The 21,751-nt window shown below is 36.6% G+C and overlaps 1 protein-coding gene across 5 annotated transcripts in view; it reads right to left on the bottom strand.

Annotated features, from left to right (window-relative positions):
* SNTG2 (syntrophin gamma 2) overlaps nt 1-21,751 on the bottom strand; it is a 233,645-nt gene that overhangs the window by 91,523 nt on the left and 120,371 nt on the right. For all 5 annotated transcript variants that reach the window (XM_050316361.1, XM_050316362.1, XM_050316364.1 and 2 more), the window contains 2 exons: nt 12,353-12,396; nt 12,201-12,242 (listed from right to left, as the gene is read on the bottom strand). In XM_050316361.1, coding sequence (XP_050172318.1) covers nt 12,201-12,242; nt 12,353-12,396 — 86 coding nt within the window. The remainder of the gene's footprint in view (nt 1-12,200; nt 12,243-12,352; nt 12,397-21,751) is intronic.

Raw genomic sequence — 21,751 nt, 5'->3', positions numbered from 1 at the left:
CGAGTACCTGGGCAGAAGGCTATGTACAAGTTTGCAATACAGTAGGTAAACAACCAAGAAGTTGTTGTAAAACATATGAAAAGAATTAGGTCATAACACGTAATAGTAAAAAAACCAAGCAAACAAAACAAAACAATGAAATCTAGAAAACTAAAAGTTTTAAGACATTCTTAAACCCTCATAATCAACAATAGCATTTAACACTTCAAATGCCTTCCAGGTGAAAGCATATTTGGAACTACATTTGGAAACTTGACAATTTCAGCTCAACCCAGACAAGCAGGGCTGAAAAATCTGGTATCATGCTTATATGTCAATGAGTAGGCAAGGAAGGTGTGTGAAAAACAGACACCTTGCAGTACAAGTAGTCTCTAAAATGACAGTAAAAGCAAAATGACTTTGAAAAAAGTTTATAAAATTAAAACTGGATCATAAACAGTATTGGAAATGCATGAAGCAGAATTAAGTTCAAGAAACAATGATTTCTTGATACCTGTCTCTTTTCTACTGATCAATTATGGAGTGGTTTCCAATAAATACTTTATCTTCCTTAGCTTTGCATTATTGAACGAGCAATAATCTCTTTCTAAATGATTATCTGGCTAATCAAAACCAAGCATTTGAACAATGAACAACTTATACGAATACACTAGGAAAATTACAGTCAATGTATCTTATGGAAATTTTCAGATTTAAACTAAACTGCAGCCCATCTTAGTTCACTCAATTCTCACTTTTATTTCCGCCTACAAATACAGTAAACAACATTTTTAGCTACAAAGCTTCAGTATCAATTTAAACAAATAATGCTGCTCTTGTATGTTGTAATTAGCAGTAATTATAGACAAAAAAAGAATTTTTTTCAGTATTTTGTACATTATTTTTTTCTATTTAATTGCACACACTAGTGTTTAATTAACACTGTGTAAACAATGGTTACAAAAATATTTGGAATATGAAAGATGCTGGTATATAATGTGCACTGGAAAATAAATTCATGTAGCCTTTACTGTTCTGATTTTCTTTGTTGTTTTTTGTATTTACAACATACCTGCAGAGTTCTTAGAAATGGATTTTATCTGATCAGAAGTGTCTCTCTGAGGAGAGAAGTAGCAGTCATGAAACCTCTGCCATCATCTATGGGCAATGGTATAAAATATCAATGAAGGTAATTTCAGGTGAAAGATGGGCAATATTTAATGAAGGCTGTTGTGTGCTGCCGAGTGTAAAAACTAAACAACAAGCCTTTGAAGTTGCCAAACCCAGTAGGTCCATATGCTGCATTCTCTGATTTAGAAATTGTTGACTATTTGGACACTTTTTCCTTTTCTCACAACAAATTTTTCCACAATGATCCTTTTGTATTAAGTCTTCTAGCCTAATAGACATTTCACAGACATTTAAAGTTAATACAGGACCAAACACAGGAAGCACTGAGAACTGCTTTTGATGTCCACAACATTCAATTCTGAAGTACAAGCTAGAAGTCCTAGACCTATGGACTGATCAGCTCAATGGATTGCCCTGCTGTTTAGATCAAGCATAGAATTTATAATCACTCATATGTTCATCCTTTAGGGCTTAAAGAACTGGGGTACCTAGAAATCAAAAAACATTCCTCTTTTACACTACAATTCTTGCAGCATGTAGATGAACACAATGAATAATAGGAATATCTATGGACAAAGTTCAGCCCTGTATCATAGACTGATATGTCAGTCCTTAGTGATTTTGTTTCCACAATTCCCTAGGCATGAAAGTGCTACTATCACCATAAACCAGCACATTATTTGCAGTATTCAGCCCACATCAGAGAGGAATCTGTGTAAGGCAATGTCCCATACCTGAGCCTTTTGCCTACTGTGTCTGGACCAAGCCCATGATTCCTTGCAATTCTGCTACTGTTTAGGCCAATATTTATTCAACACAAGTCACCATAAAGTATATTACTTTATTCAATACTAAACATTTCCTGTACTGGAAAAAAACCCCCATGCTATTTGGTAAGAGAATATCATTCAAATCTCATTGTCATGTTATATTCTTCTGCAGAATTACCTTCTCCTCCCTTAGAGTACTGATCTCAGCTAGACCCATAATTTTCTAAATACAGGGTTATACTTTTTCTATTAGATCTTTTTCTGTTAGAATTTTTGCTACCTACTATCATATCAGAAAAAAACCAACAACACCAAAATCCCTTTTGATTTTCTGATTTAGTTCTTTAATATTTTTGATGAAATGTGCTGGCTTATTTGCCACCTGAAGTGTATGAATACACTATTGCTCTGTGAGTGTTTTGTCCTCTATCTACAATAAAGAGCAAGAGCAAGTGCTATTATCCAGCCTCAATTCAGTGGTTAAACACATGTATCTTAAATATTAATGACACCTCTAAGACCCATTCACTTATTTAGATCACACTCCCATTAAGTCAATAACATTTGGAAGAGAAACAATACTTATGTACAGGTCACATAGTGATCTCAGAGGAGTTAATCTTTCTTGTGAGCAGAAATATAACAATTTTACTAATGAGTTAATTTTATGTGGGTGAAAGTCCTCTACATAACTTATATTTTCCTTTCCATTTCAGGAAATTTACAACATGGAAAATAACTGAGTTTCACTTATGTAAATAGCCTAAGTCTAATCTTTCACAAACTTTTATTTAATTAATCTATTCAGTATCACAAGGGTGTACACTAACTCCTTATTAGCTTGCATCTTGGTTTTCTTAATAACATCGAGGTAGAGCACATAGCTCTCCGAAGCTCTTTATACCCTGACAAAATACCAAGAGTCACCTAATACAAGGCAGTGTGTTAATTAAAAGCACAAAACATTGTTTAGATAGGAAAAGGAAGGTGTGAGAGGGAGAGTATACTGCTTCAGAGAAGTTAGCTCAGCCAGAGTGGACACTAAACAGAGTGACAGAAAATGAAGACAAAGACTAATTTAGTGACAGGATATAAGGATCAAAGGCATCAAGCAAGAGGGGATTGGTCTTCATAGTGATTATCAGAAATAACAAGGGGCATAATACTGCACTGTTCCTGAAGCTGTAATTTCTTTTCCTATCAACCCTTTCAAAAACCCTCCAGACCCATCCACAGATGTCTTTCACCTTTGGTTCTTGTTCTAGTGTTCTCCTTTGACTTACACATTTAGTCCACCTCCATGGTACTCAGTCTTGTGCAGGTAGGAGAAGGAGAAGATGGAAGAAAGTGCCCCTCTATTTATGACAAAAGCAGCTGGTACAATTTCTTATAAATCCTTTTTAGGTCTTTCAACATTTATAAATGAAATAAGTAGAAAATTAAAAGGGTTAAAAGAGACACATTTTTTAAAAGAATTTATTTTAACTCAACTCCTTTACCCCTAGGAATCACTCCTTAAAATTGTAGCTGTCCAGCCACACTCTCTGTTGTGCTTTACTTAAGTGCTACATGTTGTGTCCAAAGTTTAACAAAGACTTCCATCCTTCCTTTCTGCCAGGTGGCTGAATTCCTGGATCAGTTTTAATTATAGTAACTCTGCTTTTGTGCTCAAAGATTATGCACATTGTAAATGGTCATAATGCCAGAGTACTTGCTGCTTCTTTAATGTAGGGAATTAAGTGACTGTGAAATGATGGAGGTAAAATAGTAGTACTGAAATCTAAACTGCTTAATTGTGGATGCATTCTTAACATGTTTAGAGATTGAAAGAAAGTGGATTTCCACAATTACATAACAGAAGTTGTGTAATATTTTAAGTTATACATTTTATACAGGTACTTATATTACTCCATTTTTTAAAAAATCCTTTTCTGAAATGTTACTATTTTTTAGAAAAGCACAGTAAAGATGCAAAGGGGTACAAATTTAAATGGCAAAATCATGTTTTAAATCATGTGAGTTTTATCATTTGCGTGTGAAAGACACTGAAGACCAAAAAGTACACTATACTTGACTTTTAATGAGGAATGCTGCCAGACGATTTCAGTGATAAAATCCAGTGCACATGGAAACAGTGAGGTTGAACCGTATACCCCACAAAATTGTAAAGTTATACTATAATTTGCTGATTTTATATAGCTTTATTTTTAAGCAGTGCTGAGATACAGAATACATATGGCAAAATAGAATTTGGAGAATTGAAATTATACTCAGATCTTTTTTCATCTAAGCTACGTAAAAACCTCTTTTTATTTATTTGTTTCACTGCCATGATAAATCCTGTTCTACTGTGACCAAATACCAAAGAAAATAGCTCAGAAAAAATTCTATAGGGTAACTGAAGAGGAAAACTATGCATAGCAGAACTTCCTTCTACACTCTAATGTCACAGATTAGCATTCTTACTATTGATGTTTATTTCTTTCTGTCACTGCCCCCCTACATAGCTGCAGTAAATTTTCTAAAATGTATGATAATAGAAGTCACTTAATGAAAGTGACTACTCTAAACTTGTTAATAAATGCTGCTCAGTAAAAGAGTTTGTTCACTTCTTTCAGTTGCTGCTGCAGCTCTGATGCATGCAGTCCTGCAGCTCTCTACTGAGCGTTAGCAGGTATTTACTGTCCACATAACAGATGACTAAAGCATTCTTTTAGGACTGACTGAGGCAATGACAAAGGATCTCTGTGAGAACTGCCAAGATAAAGTTAGGAAAGTAAAATCTTCAAAAGCTTGATATCTTTTCTTTGGTGTGTCTGTAGTCCTAAAAATATATTAAAATGCATTAACTAACTGGAACTTTTTGAATTTTTCATGGGTAAGGAGTTTATTAATGAAAACTTATTTATATAAATGAAGAGGTTTCTCACACAACTGTGTGTAAAAACTGTCCTGTGTTTGAAAGTGACTTACAAATGCTTCCAAATCTACATGCTTGTTTTGGCTGATCCCAAACATAAATCTCCTAATAATAGGGAAAGCAAGTGGTCCTAGTCTGAGATCACTTCAGCAAGCTCCCTATCAGTAATATTAAGGGGTGATGGATTCTACCCCTGTTTCTGTTCATATGCCTTTGTGCAACTGGAGATAGCCTCTTAGTCTGGAACACATAGAAACCTTATGCCACTCAAAATACAATCCTCTTATTTCATGCCCCAAATTGTCCATTTAATGAAATAGTGATAACAGCAACATATTAGGAAGACAATATGTGTAATCACAAACTAGAGAAAGTTTCATACATAGAAACTAGTCATAGGAAAATTGATATGCAAAAACTTCTACATTTCTTTTTGAATATCCATTGACAATGTAGGTCAGTGTCGGAAACTAGCTAGAGTAAAAAAAGTACAAGATGCGATTCAAACACCTTTTTTTTTTTTTTACTCTCTTCAAAAAAAATAAAATCCTTTCATAGAAGAAGACTTTGGAAAAAATATAGGGAGACTCATTGGATATCCATAAGGATGGATCCCTCTTTTACTTTTTTTAATATATATTTTTATTTAATAGTTGATTGAGGGATGTCAGGAAAAGCACCAGCAAAAGCCCTTTCAAATAGTCACTGGAACAGATTTTTTGAGCTTTTCTACTGCTCTTCCTTTTCTCTGCTCTCTAACATTCTTCCGAGACTTGCTTGTCATCCCTCTGGAAGCACAATGACTGCTTTGTTAGATTATTCTATTTCATATTTCCTTAGGTTTCCCATGACAAAACATAAACTTCAACAAAAATTCACACACGTCTCTACATGTTCAATATAACTTTTAAAGACTGCTTTCTTATTTCCACTCTACTGCATCTGCAGTACTTGAACACATGGCAAATCCTGGAAATAGAGTGTGATATTGAGGTCATTTAAGACACTACTACTAAGTTTCTGTGCAATACCACATACTTCTTTTTAACTTATATTCATACAGTAAGATGTAACAGCAGCTAAACTTTGCAGTAATGTATGCAGATTATTTCAGAAAGTGTGAAAAACTTTATTTTTTTTTTCTCTTTTTGGTAACTGTTAATTTTTAAAATGCTTTTTAGTAGCATTACACCTTTTGTTCCAGTGTGTCTAGAAAAAGTGAATGGTAGGAGCAGGTTGCTTTCATTAGAGTGTGCAAGTGTGGAAGGAAGGGGTAGGGAATAAAGTAGGTCAACCTCATTCAAATGAAAACCATTTATAGCATTGCTTTTAAACTCTGACAGAAATAGTTTACTAAAATGGAGAAATCTAAAAGCAAACTCTGGGAAGTACCAGGACAATGGGAAAATCATGCAGTTGAAAGAAATCAAACAGTTCCATGACATGCAAAGGAATCAGACAACCTTTACATGATGTGAGAAAATCTCAGTTACTGGTTCTTCTGAATCTGGTAGAATCAACCTTTCAATACTAAGAGAATATTTCTTTTATATTGAGAGAACAAAAAAGTTGCAGTACAAAGGACTCTGTTCAAGTAAACCATGCAGAGCACTTCTCAAAGTACTGTGACATTTCATCTCAGCACCATTAAGATGGATCTCCAAGAAATGAAACATGCACAATCTATTTGTGTAGAAAAATACTTATTTTTCCTGCATTTAACTGATCAAGCTCTCATTTTATGCTTGCCATACTTGAATTACACTGTTTATTTTGACTTCATAACATTTTTTCTGTCGGATGAAAAAGCAGGTTCAAACTGAGAAGCTTCCCACAAGAAAAGCTGCAGAAATTTAAGGAATAACTTGAAGTTAAACATCAGTCTTTTGTCAGAAATGTGTGTATGTCTGTAATGGTATTTACATACGTTAATGTAGCAACTACCTGGATGAACTAGGAAAACAATGAGCATTGCCTTGAACTGCTCTGTGCTGCTGATTATTTCTGGCAGTAACCTTAAGATATTAAACCTTCTATATATATTAAATGAAAATTCTATTTTTAATTTCTCCAGATGTCATAAGGTTTTGCCTCAAGTATTACTAAATTATGTATTCAAATATTAACATGTGGTTAAACAAACAGAACATAACACTGCGGTTTTCACACTGTAAGCATATATCTTAATTTGTGTAAAGGTTAATGGTTTTAACAACAGCATAAATCAATAAACTGTTCTCATTAATATGAATATAAGATATTACTACAGGATAAAATTTTAGTAAATAAAAATAATTGGTTTTTGCTACCTCAGAAGCATCTATAAATTTGACAAAATATTTTATAATTATTGTTATGATGTTATTTATTTCATCAATTCATCACTACAGTTCTATGTTTTTTATTATATTACTAACTTTGATATACTTGTTGAGCAGTTAAGCATTATGTACTTTTTTTTAGCCTATGTAACTTCCTTCTTTTTTTTTTTTCTATTTGATCTCTTTCTTTCTGATATTATATGGATAAAACTCATAATATATGTTCCACCACTCAGAACTGAATTCCAGAAGACTATGCAGAGATTTAATTCTGAAATAGTTAATGTAAAATGGATGATAGATTAAAGGACAAATGAAAATAAAATCTCAACATCTCTATGTAGATAAATAATTTTCAGGTTCATTCCTTGTATCTCAATGAATCAGCCCAATGAAGCACAAGTTTATCACTTTCTGCCAGACATGCCAATGACACATTAAATAGCTTTACAACAGACATCTGAATTTATGAGGGATCTGAAAAAAAATTAGTGAGTATTGATTAAAGCAGTTCAAATTCTGAAAATATAAAATTATTCCCATTGAATGGATTTTGTTTTAATGGATATTAGTGATGTACTTCTGTGAGACTACTCATTGATAAAAAGAAATAAATATTCCCAAGTACTTTCCTGGGTCAGTGAATAAAATTCCAAGTAAATTAACATTTGTGTGAAATACTAAAAATATATGAAACACAATAATTTACTATAAAATACATGAGTAAGATATAGCAAGAAAAAATACCATGTGGTACCTAGTTTTCCATTTTCTATACCTACCATCTCACTCCTGCCTTTTCTAGTAAATGGAAATAATCAGTTTATTGTCTTGAAATGGGATTAATTTCATACAAACTTACATTTGAACTAATCATAGAATCATAAAAAACAGCCCAGGTTTTGAAGGACCTCAAAAGATCATATGGCCCCACCTTTCGTGAGAAAGTGAGACTACGTGAGATTATCTAGCACCCTGCCTAACTGCATCTTGAAAAGTTCCAGTGACGGTTTTTCATCACATCACCTACATTTTGCTTATGGTGGAAACAAACAGGTACTTCTAGTGCATTTCATCATAGAGCAGTGCTCACCCTGAGGACTCAAAAAAATCTTTATGAATGTTATTGCCCTCTTCAACCAAGTTCAGAGAGAGAGAATCACCCAGCCCCACACCACAAATCGCCAGGAAGTGTTTTCAGTCCTCTGATCATCAGGTGGGCCAGGAAGACGCTCAGAGAACTGGAGCACCTCTGCTATGATAACAGGCTGAGAAAGCTGAGTCTTCAGACTGGAGAAGAGAAGGCTCTGAGGAGACCTTAGAGCACCTTCCAGACCCTACAAGAGATCTGGAGAGGGACTTTTTACAAAGGAATGTAGTGATAGGACAAGGGAGAAGAGTTTTAAAGTGAAAGAGGGAAGATTTAGATTAGATATAAGGAAGAAATTCTTTACTGTGAGGGTGATGAGGTACTGGCACAGGTTTCCCAGAGGAACTGTGGATGCTCCATTGCTGAAAGTGCTCAAGGTCCAGTTTGGATTGGGTTTTGAGCAACCCAGTCTGGTACAGGTTCCCTGTCCATGGCACAGGGGTGGAACTAGATGAACTTCAAGGTCCCTTCCAACTCAAACCATTTTATGACTCTGTGATTCTATGAATCTGAAAAATTCTGTTGAATCAGCAAACTGTTGTCTCATGTTTCATTTCCTTTCACAGTTTATTGTGAACACCTTGAAAATTGAAGTCCTAGCCAGGTGAATATCAATTGGTATACCTTCTTTGTGAATTTCAACCTAAACACTCTTCCCCTCTGCTTGCTTCTCTCTCTTCCCTCAGGAGAACTGACTATTCCTTTTCTGTTTTGCAGGGTGACAACCTGATTAGCCATCAGGGAAAAAAATTAATTTTCCTCTCTGATGAGCAAAACAGAAACTATATAAATCTCTGAATTAAAATTTTCTGTATTCACAGTCTCTCCACACCAATAGACTATTTATAAAAATAAACTTATTTTTCAAGGAAAAGAAATTATTTTCAATTTTCCACACTATAGTATTACATTCTGTAAAAGCAGGATTTTCTTCAGTCCTGATTCAGAGTTATTTATTCTATCCATACCCTTAGGCAGAACTAGGAGCAGCTTGAGTAACTGTGGAGAAAAGCAAACTGTAGTAATCAGATGTGAAAAACAGGAAAGCCAGTTTGTTTTTAAATTGTTGCTGACCAATTATCTACAGAAGCATTTTCAGAGTGAAGATGGTAGGTAGCAGACAGAACAAACTGGCCTCCTTTCCCAAAGTTCACAGATTTTGTAGCCTTATCTCCAATGTATTTAGTCCAATGTGTAATAAGTCTTTAACAAATGTGAGATAAACTGACATACAATTATACTTAAGCTTCAATTTAGTAAAATGTAGGTTATCTGAGTTTGTGCACACCCTCACATCCTACAAGGGTGAACCAGTAGTACATTTTAAAATAGTAGAAATTAAGAACAAAAGGGGGGAAAGTCTAAACAGCAAGGAATCCAAACATGTCACTGTGAAACAAAGAAAATAAAAAACCCAAATAAAATTCTTGAAAACATTTGTTAAAGCTACAATTAAAAAAAAAAATAATCAAACCATGAAGCGACAAGCAAACAGATTAAAAAAACAGTCCAACACCAAAAGAAAGCAAGAAACATGTACTTCTTTCTGTCCCTTGCTGGTTTATCACTATGGCTGGAGTAGGGAAGTAATTCAGAATCCCTACCTTTGCCAATAGCATCCCTTTTAGTAGTCTGTGTTGAGCTGAATTCCATTCCCCCCACTGGCAGGATGGGAGAGAACAGGAAGAACAAAGCAACAAAACTTTCACAATAGCAACAGTTTCAAGATAAAGAGAGTTTAATAACTTAAGACAAAGGTAAAAACAAAACAAGTGATGCAAAGGCAATCAGTCATCACCTCCTACAAACAGACCGATACCCATTCAGTCTCTGAGCAATGGTTGCATCCTCCAGAAAACACTCCCCACAATTTTTACTGCTGAGCATCATATATGGTACGAAATATCCCTTTGGTCATTTCAGGTCAGCTTTCCTGGCTATGTCCACTTCCAACTTCTTGCCCACTCCCTGCCTACTTCTTGAGTGGAAAAGTGGGAAAAAAGAGAAAGCCTCAAGAGTCTGCAAACCCTGCTCAGCAATAACAAACACAGTGGTATTTTGCTAATGTTTAGTCACAAATCAAAATGGACTTGTGAGCACCATACCAGCTGCCACAAAGGAAAGTAATGCTGTCTCAGCCAGACCCAGTGCACAGTCCCAGGGGTCACACAGCACAATTCGTAACTTTGAGCTGGACATTTACAAAAGGGGTCTCTTGCAACCAGAATGCAAGTAGCAGGAAGTGTGCTCAAACAGTACTGAAGGATGATGTTTCAGAAGTCCCACCTTGAAGTAGATGACTGAATATGTAAGAGATCATGGTGTCAGATGAAAATAAAGCAAGCTAAAAGAATTACTCAGTAACCTTTGATTGGTTCCCACTGATTAAATATTTTGTATGATATTAACAAGGCTGCGTAAGCTGGAACCCAGAGTGAATTGAGACTACCCAAGCCTCACTGCTGAGTGCCTTTTGAACAGAAGTGCTGGAGTACCTCTCTTCTAACCTGAGTGACATTTAGAAAATAGGGCACTCATTACAGAGATAGAAGATGTAGGTATGATTTTCTAAAAGTTAGATGAGTCTTCCATCCTCAACCTTCTGCTTTCTGGACAACTATCCTTTTAATAACTATGCTATTATATTAGTAGCTTAATATATTTTATAATACTGACTTCTTCAATGGTGTTTCTAAGTGCCCAAACCTTTTCTGAAGCATTTCTTTCAAACTGAAAACCCACTATATTCAAATAAAGAGAATGTTTTCTTAACTATTATTTCATGAAAATGCAAAGACATAATTTTGATAGAAGTAAGAAATGAAATCTTCCATTCTCTCAGGAACTTTGGCAACAGCCCACCTTATCTCAAATCTCATAGAACCAGCCCTTTCCCCTATGACCTGATGCATTTACCCCAAACCACTCTGATTATGGTAACAGGCTGTGGTAGTAGAAAAGTCTCTTTGTAGATCCATCTCCTGGCCCATCAAAATTTGAGTTTCCTTCAGCCATATGGTCTACAGTTGTTCTAGGAAATTCTGCCTAGTGCTTCCATTGAATGCCCATGTACAGGATAAGGAGCAGCAACTACGTATTTCTCCCTGATTTCTCACCTCTGTTGTGTTACATCAACAGTTCTGGAGCACTTCTTGGTTCTGAAAAACAATCCTTCAGGGATGTAACTTACCATTTTGTGAGGAATAACTTTCAGCAAATTTAGAGGTTTTTTTATGTGCAATAACAATACAAGTAGCAGGAGGGCAGTTCACCAATACACAATAGACCTGACTCAGTGCTTCACTGAGATTGTCTGTAAGAGATTCAGCCTGATGGTATTAATCAACACCAAGAAAAGGACTGCAAGATCATGCAACTACACTTTATCTTGACCTAGAGAGATCACCTCCAAGTAATAAAAGCAAGTTTAGTTCCTTTGGTCATGTAATTTCTGCCTTGCTGATAAGACTGTCAAAGCCCATGTCATTTATGGTTGCTACAGATGCTATTCTGAGATACAGTTGTCAGTGAATCAAATGATAACTGCCAATAAACAGGCAACAGGGGATAACAATTTTTATCTATACTGCCTTGCAGTGCAGACCGGAAAAGCACTGCACATGGAGTGAACATGAACAGGGTTTATCCTCACACAGTCAATCTGATAAATGAAACAAATCAGCAAAAACTAACCACTATTCAATAAATTATTTTGTTTTGGTCTGAGGTCAAATGCTGCAGGAAACTCTATATCCAAAATGAATTAAATAACTGGAAAATTTTTAATAATGACATACATGACAAATCTGAGTATAGCACTATCTTATAGTAAAAAAGAGTAAATTAATTTGAAACAAGGCTAGAGACAGAACACTTTGGACATAAGATATTCTGTACACCAATAACAAAATCAAAGTGGAATGACTTACCACTTCTTCATGGGTTGCACTTTCTACATTTATACCATTAACCTAAAAACAGATATGATAAGGAGAAAATGATTCACAATGTGTAAATTAGTTACTGAAATAAAAGCAAGTATGAAACAAATGTCTGTGGAAAAAAGTGAATGTTTACTGACCTGTATTATTGCATCTCCTATAAATAACATTCCTGTTTGTTCAGCTGTGGGATTACAGAAGGAGTAGATTTTAATTGATAGCAGTACTGAAAAAAAATGCTATATTCTCTTCCAGCAACTGGTTTAACATGCTGTTAGTAATCTTCATTTGAAACTGATTTGGTTGTGAAAATACCAACGGCACAGCAATCAGTATTCATCCTACAAAGGTAATAGATTCCTAGCAATTTTAAACAAATTAAGATAGCTACTTTCCATGCACAAAGAACTTGTTTAGTGTGGAATGCAAATGTCACTTCCCACTAATGAAGGATTTCATTAAATTATGTGGAAAATGTGATTCACACTCTTCATTATTCTTCCACAAAAGGGAAGTAGGAATTTCTGAAACTACTTAGCAATTCCTTTCCCCCTGAACAAATTTAAAGGGACTGCTGTAATTAAAGAGGTTGTGCCTAGAATTTGATAGAACCCTTTAACATGAAGTTTAAAATAGCTTTGTTCTCAAGAATAACGTTATTCCAATGTGCAATTTGCATGTTTCCTGCCATACAGGGAATAATGCAATGAAACTGTAAATAATTCTGCACAGATACAAACAATGACATTTTTGAGGTGTATTCTCTAACTTTTAAACTCTATTTTTTTTGTGGAATTTGAGGATGTTTATCTCATGAAATGTACTACATAACTGAAAGTAAGGCTCTGACCCTGCAAAGACTGATAGTATTAAGTAAGACCTATTAGTCTTATACAAGATCTTTCAAGTCACAGTTTGAGACTTAGAAGAATGCAACAAATGTTAACAAAGGCAGTATTACAAGAGACAGAAATAGAGGTAAAAAAGAAAGGAATACTGCATAGATTATTCTCACAATTTCTTCAGTACAGCTGTTGCCACTATAAATTTACCTTTGGTACAAAATAGTGCTTTTTGTAATACAATTTTTCTTTCAAATAGACTTTTCATTACTCTTTTTGCAGATAAAAGATAACAGTTCATTAGTCAACACATAGGAAATATTTCACTATTTGTTTTAAATATCATGCTACAAGTTGCATTGAAGGTCTTTACCCCACCTCTCATCCTACTTTGTATTAAAAATAGGCATACAAATTGTAATAGCTGGTATAGAAAAGAGACATCTATGTACAGAAATTGAACTGAATTAAAACTGTTCAAAACCATTACAAAGCAATCCAAAGTAGCCTATATTGGATAAATAGTTTGTCAGAGGTTCTGAGCATTAGATTGGGTATCTCAATAGTAAACTTATATTTGAGATATTAGTATATATATACCAATAGAGAAATACATATGAAGAATTTCTAATTCAGTGCTTATGTTAGGGTTGTTCTAGAAAAGTGGAAGCATACTTGAATTGGTGTTAGAAGGAAGGAGCTCTGTTTGAAATTCCAGTTGCAGGAAAGTAGAAAAGGATAAATTCAAAGGGTTCATGCCTTGCCCAACGTGTGTGATTGACTCAGAAGTGAGTGCAGAAATTATGTCTGTATTAGCAAGTTGTTGTGGTTTAAACCCACTGGCAACTATGTACCATGCAGCCACCTGCTCAACCCTCCTTCAAAATCCCACAGCCCACTACCTGCTAGCCCCTAGTGGGATGGGGAGGAGAATTGAAAAAAAAATCTTGTGAGGTAAGAACAGTTTAAGAATGGAAGTAAAGTATAATATGATAATAGTAGTGGAAAGGAGATAGTGTGTGATAAAATCCAAGAGAAAAAAGTGAGGTACAACACAATTCCTCATCACCAATGCCCATCCCATTCCTGAGCAGCTCCCAGACAATTCCCTCTAGTTTATATACTGAGCATGATGTTCTATGGTATGGAATATTCCTTTGCCCAGTGTGTTATCAACATCATTACCATACTCAATACAAAACATAGCACTGTACCAGGAACTAAGAACAAAATTCTATCCCAGCTGAAACCAGAACAGAACAGGTTTATGTGATGAGGCAGAACAGAGAGAGATCATAAATCAAAGTAGTTGGTGCTGAGGCTCCTTACAGTCACACTGTAAGGGTTTCAGAGATTTTAATTGAGATCAGTTAGACTGGTCTTTCAGTCTAAATGCTCTCAAGTGCAGAGAAGCTGCCTAAGGAAATCTACTACACAAAACTTTCTGTTTTGTGGACTCCTAAGCAGCCCATTCTAAGGCACACCAGTGCCACCCAGTGATGCGATCCTGCTGCCAGTAACAGCTGTAAGAGGCCACAATACACAGAAGCAGACCTTGCTTACAAGTAATGCAGTGGTCCTTGAAACTGAAATCAATGTAGAGCTGGACATCAAGCGAACAACTGTAACACAGGGACAGTGTTACAGGGACAGTGGTTTCTCAACTTCCTTCAGGAGGACAACTCTAATAAGCCAATCCTCTGATATTAGATTGTCTTTATGGAGGTTGCAGTAGGATTCATGCTCCAGTGTTCCTCACCAAGGCAGATGTGTTTGTTTACGCTTCAACAAGTACCAGTCAGCTGATCTGCAGCCACAGATGTGATGAGGATGGCACACATGGGCAACAGGTAGTGCTGTTTTCCTGAGACCCTCATGTTTTTGGCTCTGCTGGGTGGTCAAAGCTGCTGTTGCTATTGGGAAGATCAGTTGGAAACAGCAATACAGAAAAAAACAGTAAAGAAAGAGATGTGGGGATGTGAGAGGTGAGTTTGGAAAGAATTTCTGTAAGAGATCAAAAGAGAAAAACGTAAGGTAAGAAAGCAAAGCATACTGAGCCAGAAAATGTGTGAAAACCGAGATCCTGATGGAAGGGTGCATGGTGAAGATTTGCAGGCAGGTAGGTAGGTAGCATCACCATCCTCCTGGATATTCATCTATCTGTGATGACACAACAGCACAGTTGTACAATGTTATCTAAGTCTTCCAAGAAAACTACTTGGTTCTAACAAAAATTATAATAAAACACATAGACTAATATTTATTTATGAAAAAAAGGAAAGGTTAAATTCCAGACACAGGTAAAATTCTTGAGATAGAGCTAGTTAACAACTCCAGGCTTAAAAAGGAAAAGAAGTAATATGAAAAGGTATAAAACCTCAAGGAAGAAAACCAGATGGCTGGAGGATTGTAACTTAACAGCACTGAAGACAATTCCCTTCCAGGGAGCAATGGAGGTCGAACCTTTCTCATTGAGCTGTTTGTTGACTGACAGGTCAGCAAAGACTCATTGCTCATTTCACAGGGCTGATGAATACTGCAATATTCCCAGTTACCTCATGGGTGTTAGCCAATACATTTTATAGTTTAAGAGCACAAAGCAATTATATCCTGCTTGCAGTCTCTAAAAACAATCAAGCCTGTCCACATAAGTAAATGAGAGCAGGAGCATTATGTGGTCAATACCAAATACTCTGTGAACTGAAACAAAGCCCAGGAAATTGGGACAATCAGGGTATTTGCTCTAGAAGTGCATTACACTGCATACTAAACCAATAATGTAGACACCTGCTGCTGCTGTTATGGCTGTGCTTGTCTATGATGAAACACTCTGGGTTTAGACAATGGTCTACAATTTGAAATCAATGATGATTTCTAACAAATATATTTTCCACAAATCAAATTCCAGAGGATGTGTCACTACAATGTGGAATTTTCAATACAGTTTACAAGTATATTAGAAATAAAGTGACTGGAAAAACTCCTTGGAAAGAGACAAAATGGCAATCTTGTTTCTCTAAGGTATATTTTAAACCTGAAGACAAAACATCTACTGATGTTTTCACTAAGTCACATGTTCTCTACATGACAAAAATACTGAGTAAATTCCTCCAGGCTATGTGGAACTCTTTCTCCCACTGGTAACATTGTCATATACAAAGGTGTTTACAGAAGGTTGCTCTAAAATTATAAGTCACTATGTGTAAAATGAATCAACACAAAAAACAAAATACTTGAGGAAGAGCTTTGGGATACCAAGGAGCATATAACCTTATTCAGTGAAACAATAAACATAACTTTTTCAGAATCCAGTTTGCCTCTTGAAGTTTTACTTGAAATAATATTTTAATAGCAGTGAATTGAACATGTCAAAAAAAAAATACTTTGGAAAAAAAAGAAGTACAAAGCAGTGAAAAACAGAAATGTACCAGGCTGTAAAAGAAAATGAAGTGTGTGTTACAACAACTAGTGCTACATAACCTTTATTCTACATTTTAATTAAACTTAAAAACATTCAATATTGATTAGTTACTGTATATTGATTAAATTCAGAAGTGATACTGAATGGAGCAAACCTAAAGGGGTTTCGGTTGAAGTAATGGTATGAAAATAAAAATTTAAAAAAAAAAAAAAGTACTTTTGAGAATATTAGACTTGAAATACTTTCCTCAATGCAAATGACCTGTCATTCTAAATCTTTAAAAAAAAAAAAATCTCTGACAGAGCCAAGAGTTATTAAAAATTCTTTAGCATTCAGTGAGAAGTGAAAAAAAAAACAAGTAACCCTTTCTAGTTTTGCTTCGTTTACTTTTCCTATCCACTAGGGCTGTATCCAATTTTCCAAAAGTTGTGAAATGGAAAATTTACTGAACATAGTCTTGGGAATTTATGACTTACAACATATTAACTGATGAACATCTCTATGAAGATTTGAGAAAAATTTAGATGGTCCGAGGTTCCCACAGAATTCCAGCTATTTCTATGATTAAATGCAAGCTTCTTCATCCAAACCAAATGGCAATGGGATTCTTGTATATTATGAACTCAGTGAAGAAAACTGAGAAAAGAGTTTAGTTCTTTAACTAAGGAAAGAGGCTTAATGTAGCTCAGATCATCTTGTAGATGTTGCAGCAGAGAGATCCCACAGGAATGGTTATGATGACAAATTCTCAGTAGAACTAAATACTTCCTATTTTACATTCAGTTGCCTTTATAGAAAAACACCAATTATCAAAGTAAGGAAAGCAAATTGGAACATTAAGAGTGTAATTACTTTAAAATGTTACCTTTTTAAGAAAAGTCATGACAACTAAGATGTGACAGTAAGAAAAGTGAGGCAGAGGGGTTTTTTAAATGTATTTTCAGAAAATTTGAAAGTGCTACATTACTACTGTCATTTATTATTCAGGATACTTGCCTAACCACAGCCCCTTGAGTTTGAAAATAAAGGTAAAAACACTCATGCATTTTACATGGACAGAATTCAGAAATAAGTAGCGATAATGAAGAAGCAAAAGCAACAGTTATAACTATGGATAAGTTATACTTTGCTTAAAAAATAAGTTCTACTAGGCAAGCATAACTAAGACTCCATTAAGAGTCAGTGAAAAGCTATTTAAAACTGTAAAAATGTGGTATTCCTAGAAACATTGTTAGTAGTGTTAAAATCATTAAATCAATCTAAACTTGATAATATTTCCAGAGTTTAACAGTTGGCTTCAATGATCTTACCAGTCTTTTCCAATCTTAACAATTCTATGATTCTATGAACCATTACAATATTTTAGAGGTAAAAATAGTCATGTGTATTTTAAAATTAATTAACCAGTAGGAGAATAAATTGACAAAGGAATTCAGTACAGTGTGAAGGAAAATGAATCTCATCACACAGTTGCAATATTCTAAGTTATAAGCTTTACACTAATAGACATATGATTAATATCACACATAAAAGACTTTCTGAGTTGAATAAGACAAGTTATTATTAGGTAACATTATATAAGAAAATAAATTATAATCTGGTATCTTCAATCTTGTCTTTCAAAATATGCAATATGTTTCCTTTAAATTGTATTATATCATGCCAAAAATTTTAAATGTTGTAGAGATGATGTTGAAACATTTGAAAACAAAGTTGCAGCCTAAGGGAGGATGCCTGAAGTAGCAGAAATACAGGTTTTAAATGAGCTACAAGAATAGAAAAAGATGTAGTTCCTAAATAGCCTAAAAAGTCTTTAGTTCAGAAACCAGTAAGGGAAAGATAAGACTAGTGAAAAGATAAAAAGTAGAACTTTTATGATATTGCCAAAGGATGTTATTAAATTCCTCATATTATTCTCCAAGTAGAAGTTAGTTTCATTTGCTCTTTCCATCAAATATTCTGTATGATTCTTGACTGCTTCATCCCAAAATATTCTGCATGAGTTTTACTCTGATTTTAATTAGTATCTTTCAATGCAAGAGGAATCTTTAAAGCAGTTGAATGATGTTTTCTGTCTAGGTGCTTGCTTCTCCAGTTTCTGTACCAAAGCACTAAGGTAAAAGCAAACTCCAAATCCAAAGTCCAAAATACTATCTATCCTCAGAGGGACATCAGGCAGTTAGTTCTCTCCTGAACAAATTATCTGAGACCATACTATATAATTCTCTAATTTCTCTGCACAGAATGTCATTAACCTTTTTTTTTCATCCTGAACTGCAATTGTGCAAATTCAAATAGTAACTTTAAGTGGTATTTCATTAGATTTCTGCAGTTCATAAGGGAACTGCATTGTCAATCAGAGGTAGGTGCATAGAGAAAAGAAAGAAACTGTACATGTAATTGGCATCCTAAGGTTACAGTTCAACTGCCAGCTAGGACAGATGATAACTAAAAAGATATAATGTATTTTTCACATTTTTCTCTATTTAGTTTATAGTTTAAGAATGATAGGTCCACTGAAATTGCCAATAACGGGTTTTTTTAGATCTTATATCTACCTTTTGTGTTTCATAAGCTAAAACATCAAAATTTTGCAAAATTAAGCTACAACGTAAAAATGTTGGGTTTTTCGACCATGTGGCAAACTCCATAGTACCCAGTCTTCTTAAATCAGAAGGGCTTTATGTATCTAGGAAGGGCAAAAGGATTGTAGCCCATAAGTTAGCGGGGCTCATCAGGAGAGCTTTAAACTAGATTTGAAGGGGAAAGGGGTTGAATCCAGGCTCTCCAAAGAGAAGCCCAGGGATGAAAAGCCCGAGTTAAGAGTAAAATCAGCAGCCCAGTTGAAGTGCACGTACACTAATGCAAGCAGCATGGGCAACAAACAGGAGGAGCTGGAAGCCATCGTGCAGCAGGAAAGCTATGATGAAGTTGCCATCACAGAAACATGGTGGGATGACTCGCATGACTGGAGTGCTGCCATGGATGGCTACAAGATCTTCAGAAAGGATAGGTAGGGCAGGAGAGGTGTAGAGGTGGCTCTATATGTTAGAGAGTCTCTTGACTCTGTAAAACTTGAGGTCACCAAAGATAAGGTTGGGGGTTTGTGGACCAGAATCAGAGGGAAGGTCAACAAGGCTGACATCCTAATGGGAGTCTATTATAGACCACCCAACCAGGATGATGAAGGGGATGAATTATTCTACAAGTAACTGGCAGATGTCTCAAAATAACTAGTCCTTGTTCTTGTGGGGGACTTCAAACTGCCAGATATCTGCTGGGAGCTCAATATGGCAGAGAAGAGGTAGTCTAAGAGATTTCTAGAGTGTATAGAGGATAATTTCCTGCTCCAGCTGGTAAATGAACCTACCAGGGGTGGGGCCCCACTAGACCTGTTGTTTACAAACAGAGAGGGGCTGGTGGGAGATGTAGTGGTCGGAGGCCGTCTGGATCACAGTCACCATGAAATAATAGAGTTTGCAATACTCAGGGATACAAGGAAGGTCACCAATAAAACCTCCACACTGGACTTCTGGAGGGCAGATTTTGGCCTGTTCAGAAGATTGGTCCAGAGTATACCCTGGGGAAAAACCCTTGAAAACAAGGGGGTACAGAAGGGATGGACGTGCTTCAAGAAGGAAGTCTTGAGTGTACAGGAACAGGTTGTACCAGTGTGCCAAAAGGCAAGCCGACAGGGTAGACGGCCAGTTTGGTTGAACAGGGAGACTCTGAAGGAAATCAGGGATAAAAAGAGAGCTTACTGACTGTGGAAAATAGGGTTGGCTACTCAGGATGAGTTTAGGAGTATAACTAGGTCATGCAGAAAGAAAATTAGAGAGACAAAAGCGCAATTTGAAGTCAATTTGACTACTTCTGTTAAGGATAATAAAAAGTACTTCTATAAATACATTCATAACAAAAGGAGGGGCAAGGAAAACCTCCATTCCTTGTTGGACTTGGGGGGAAACGTAGTTAACAGGGATGAGGAGAAGCCTGAGGTACTTAACACCTACTTTGCCTCAGTTTTCACCAGTAGGACAGATGGCCCTCAGGACAACTGGCATCTGGAACTGGTAGACAGGCACAAGAAGCCGAACAGCCCCCCTGCATTCCAGGAGGAAATAGTAAGTGACTTACTGAGCCACCTGCATCCTCACCAGTCCATGGGACCAGATGGGATCCATCCTAGGGTGATGAGTTTGCTAAGCCGCAGAAGAGTTTGCTAAGCCGCTCTCCATCATTTACCAACAGTCCTGGCTCTCTGAGGAGGTCCCAGATGATTGGAAGTTGGCAAATATCACGCCGATCTACAAAAAGGGCTGCAAGGAGGACCCGGGAAACTCCAGGCCTGTCAGCCTGACCTCAGTGCCTGGCAAGGTTATGGAGCAGATCATCCTGAGTGCAATCACACAGCACCTACAGGATGGACAAGGGATCAGAGCCAGCCAGCACAGGTTTAGGAGGGGCAGGTCCTGTCTGACCAACCTGATCTCCTTTTATGATCAGGTGACCAGCCTGGTGGACGAGGGGAAGGCTGTGGATGTGTCTATTTTGACTTCAGCAAAACCTTTGACGCTGTCTCCCATAATATACTCCTGGAAAAGCTGGCAGCCCACGCCTTGGACAGGGGCACTCTGTGCTGGGTTAAGAACTGGCTGGAGGGCCAGGCCCAGAGAGTGGTGGTGAATGGGGCTGCATCCAGCTGGCGACCAGTCACCAGTGGTGTTCCCCAGGGATCAGTGCTGGGCCCAGTTCTGTTTAATATCTTTATTGATGATTTAAATGAGGGGATTGAGTCCATCATTAGCAAATTTGCAGATGACACCAAGTTGGGAGGGAGTGTTGACCTACTGGAAGGCAGGAGGGCTCTGCAGAGGGACCTGGATAGGCTGGAGAGATGGTCTGATTCCAGTGGGATGAGGTTCAACAAGGTCAAGTTCCAGGTCCTGCAGTTTGGCCACAACAACCCCCTGCAGCGCTACAGGCTGGGGACAGAGGGGCTGGAGAGCAGCCAGGCAGAAAGGGACCTGGGGGTGCTGATTGACAGGAAGCTGAACATGAGCCAGCAGTGTGCCCAGGTGGCCAAGAAGGCCAATGGCATCCTGGCCTGCATCAGGAACAGTGTGACCAGCAGGAGCAGGGAAGTGATCCTTCCCCTGTACTCAGCACTGGTGAGGCCACACCTTGAGTATTGTGTTCAGTTCTGGGCCCCTCAGTTCAGGAAGGATATTGAGGTGCTGGAGCAGGTCCAGAGAAGAGCAACCAGGCTGGTGAAG

Source organism: Myiozetetes cayanensis, unplaced genomic scaffold, assembly GCF_022539395.1.
Source record: "Myiozetetes cayanensis isolate MyiCay16 unplaced genomic scaffold, myiCay2020 scf2-11, whole genome shotgun sequence".
Lineage (NCBI taxonomy): Eukaryota > Metazoa > Chordata > Aves > Passeriformes > Tyrannidae > Myiozetetes > Myiozetetes cayanensis.
This window is presented reverse-complemented; position numbering and strand designations above follow the sequence as displayed.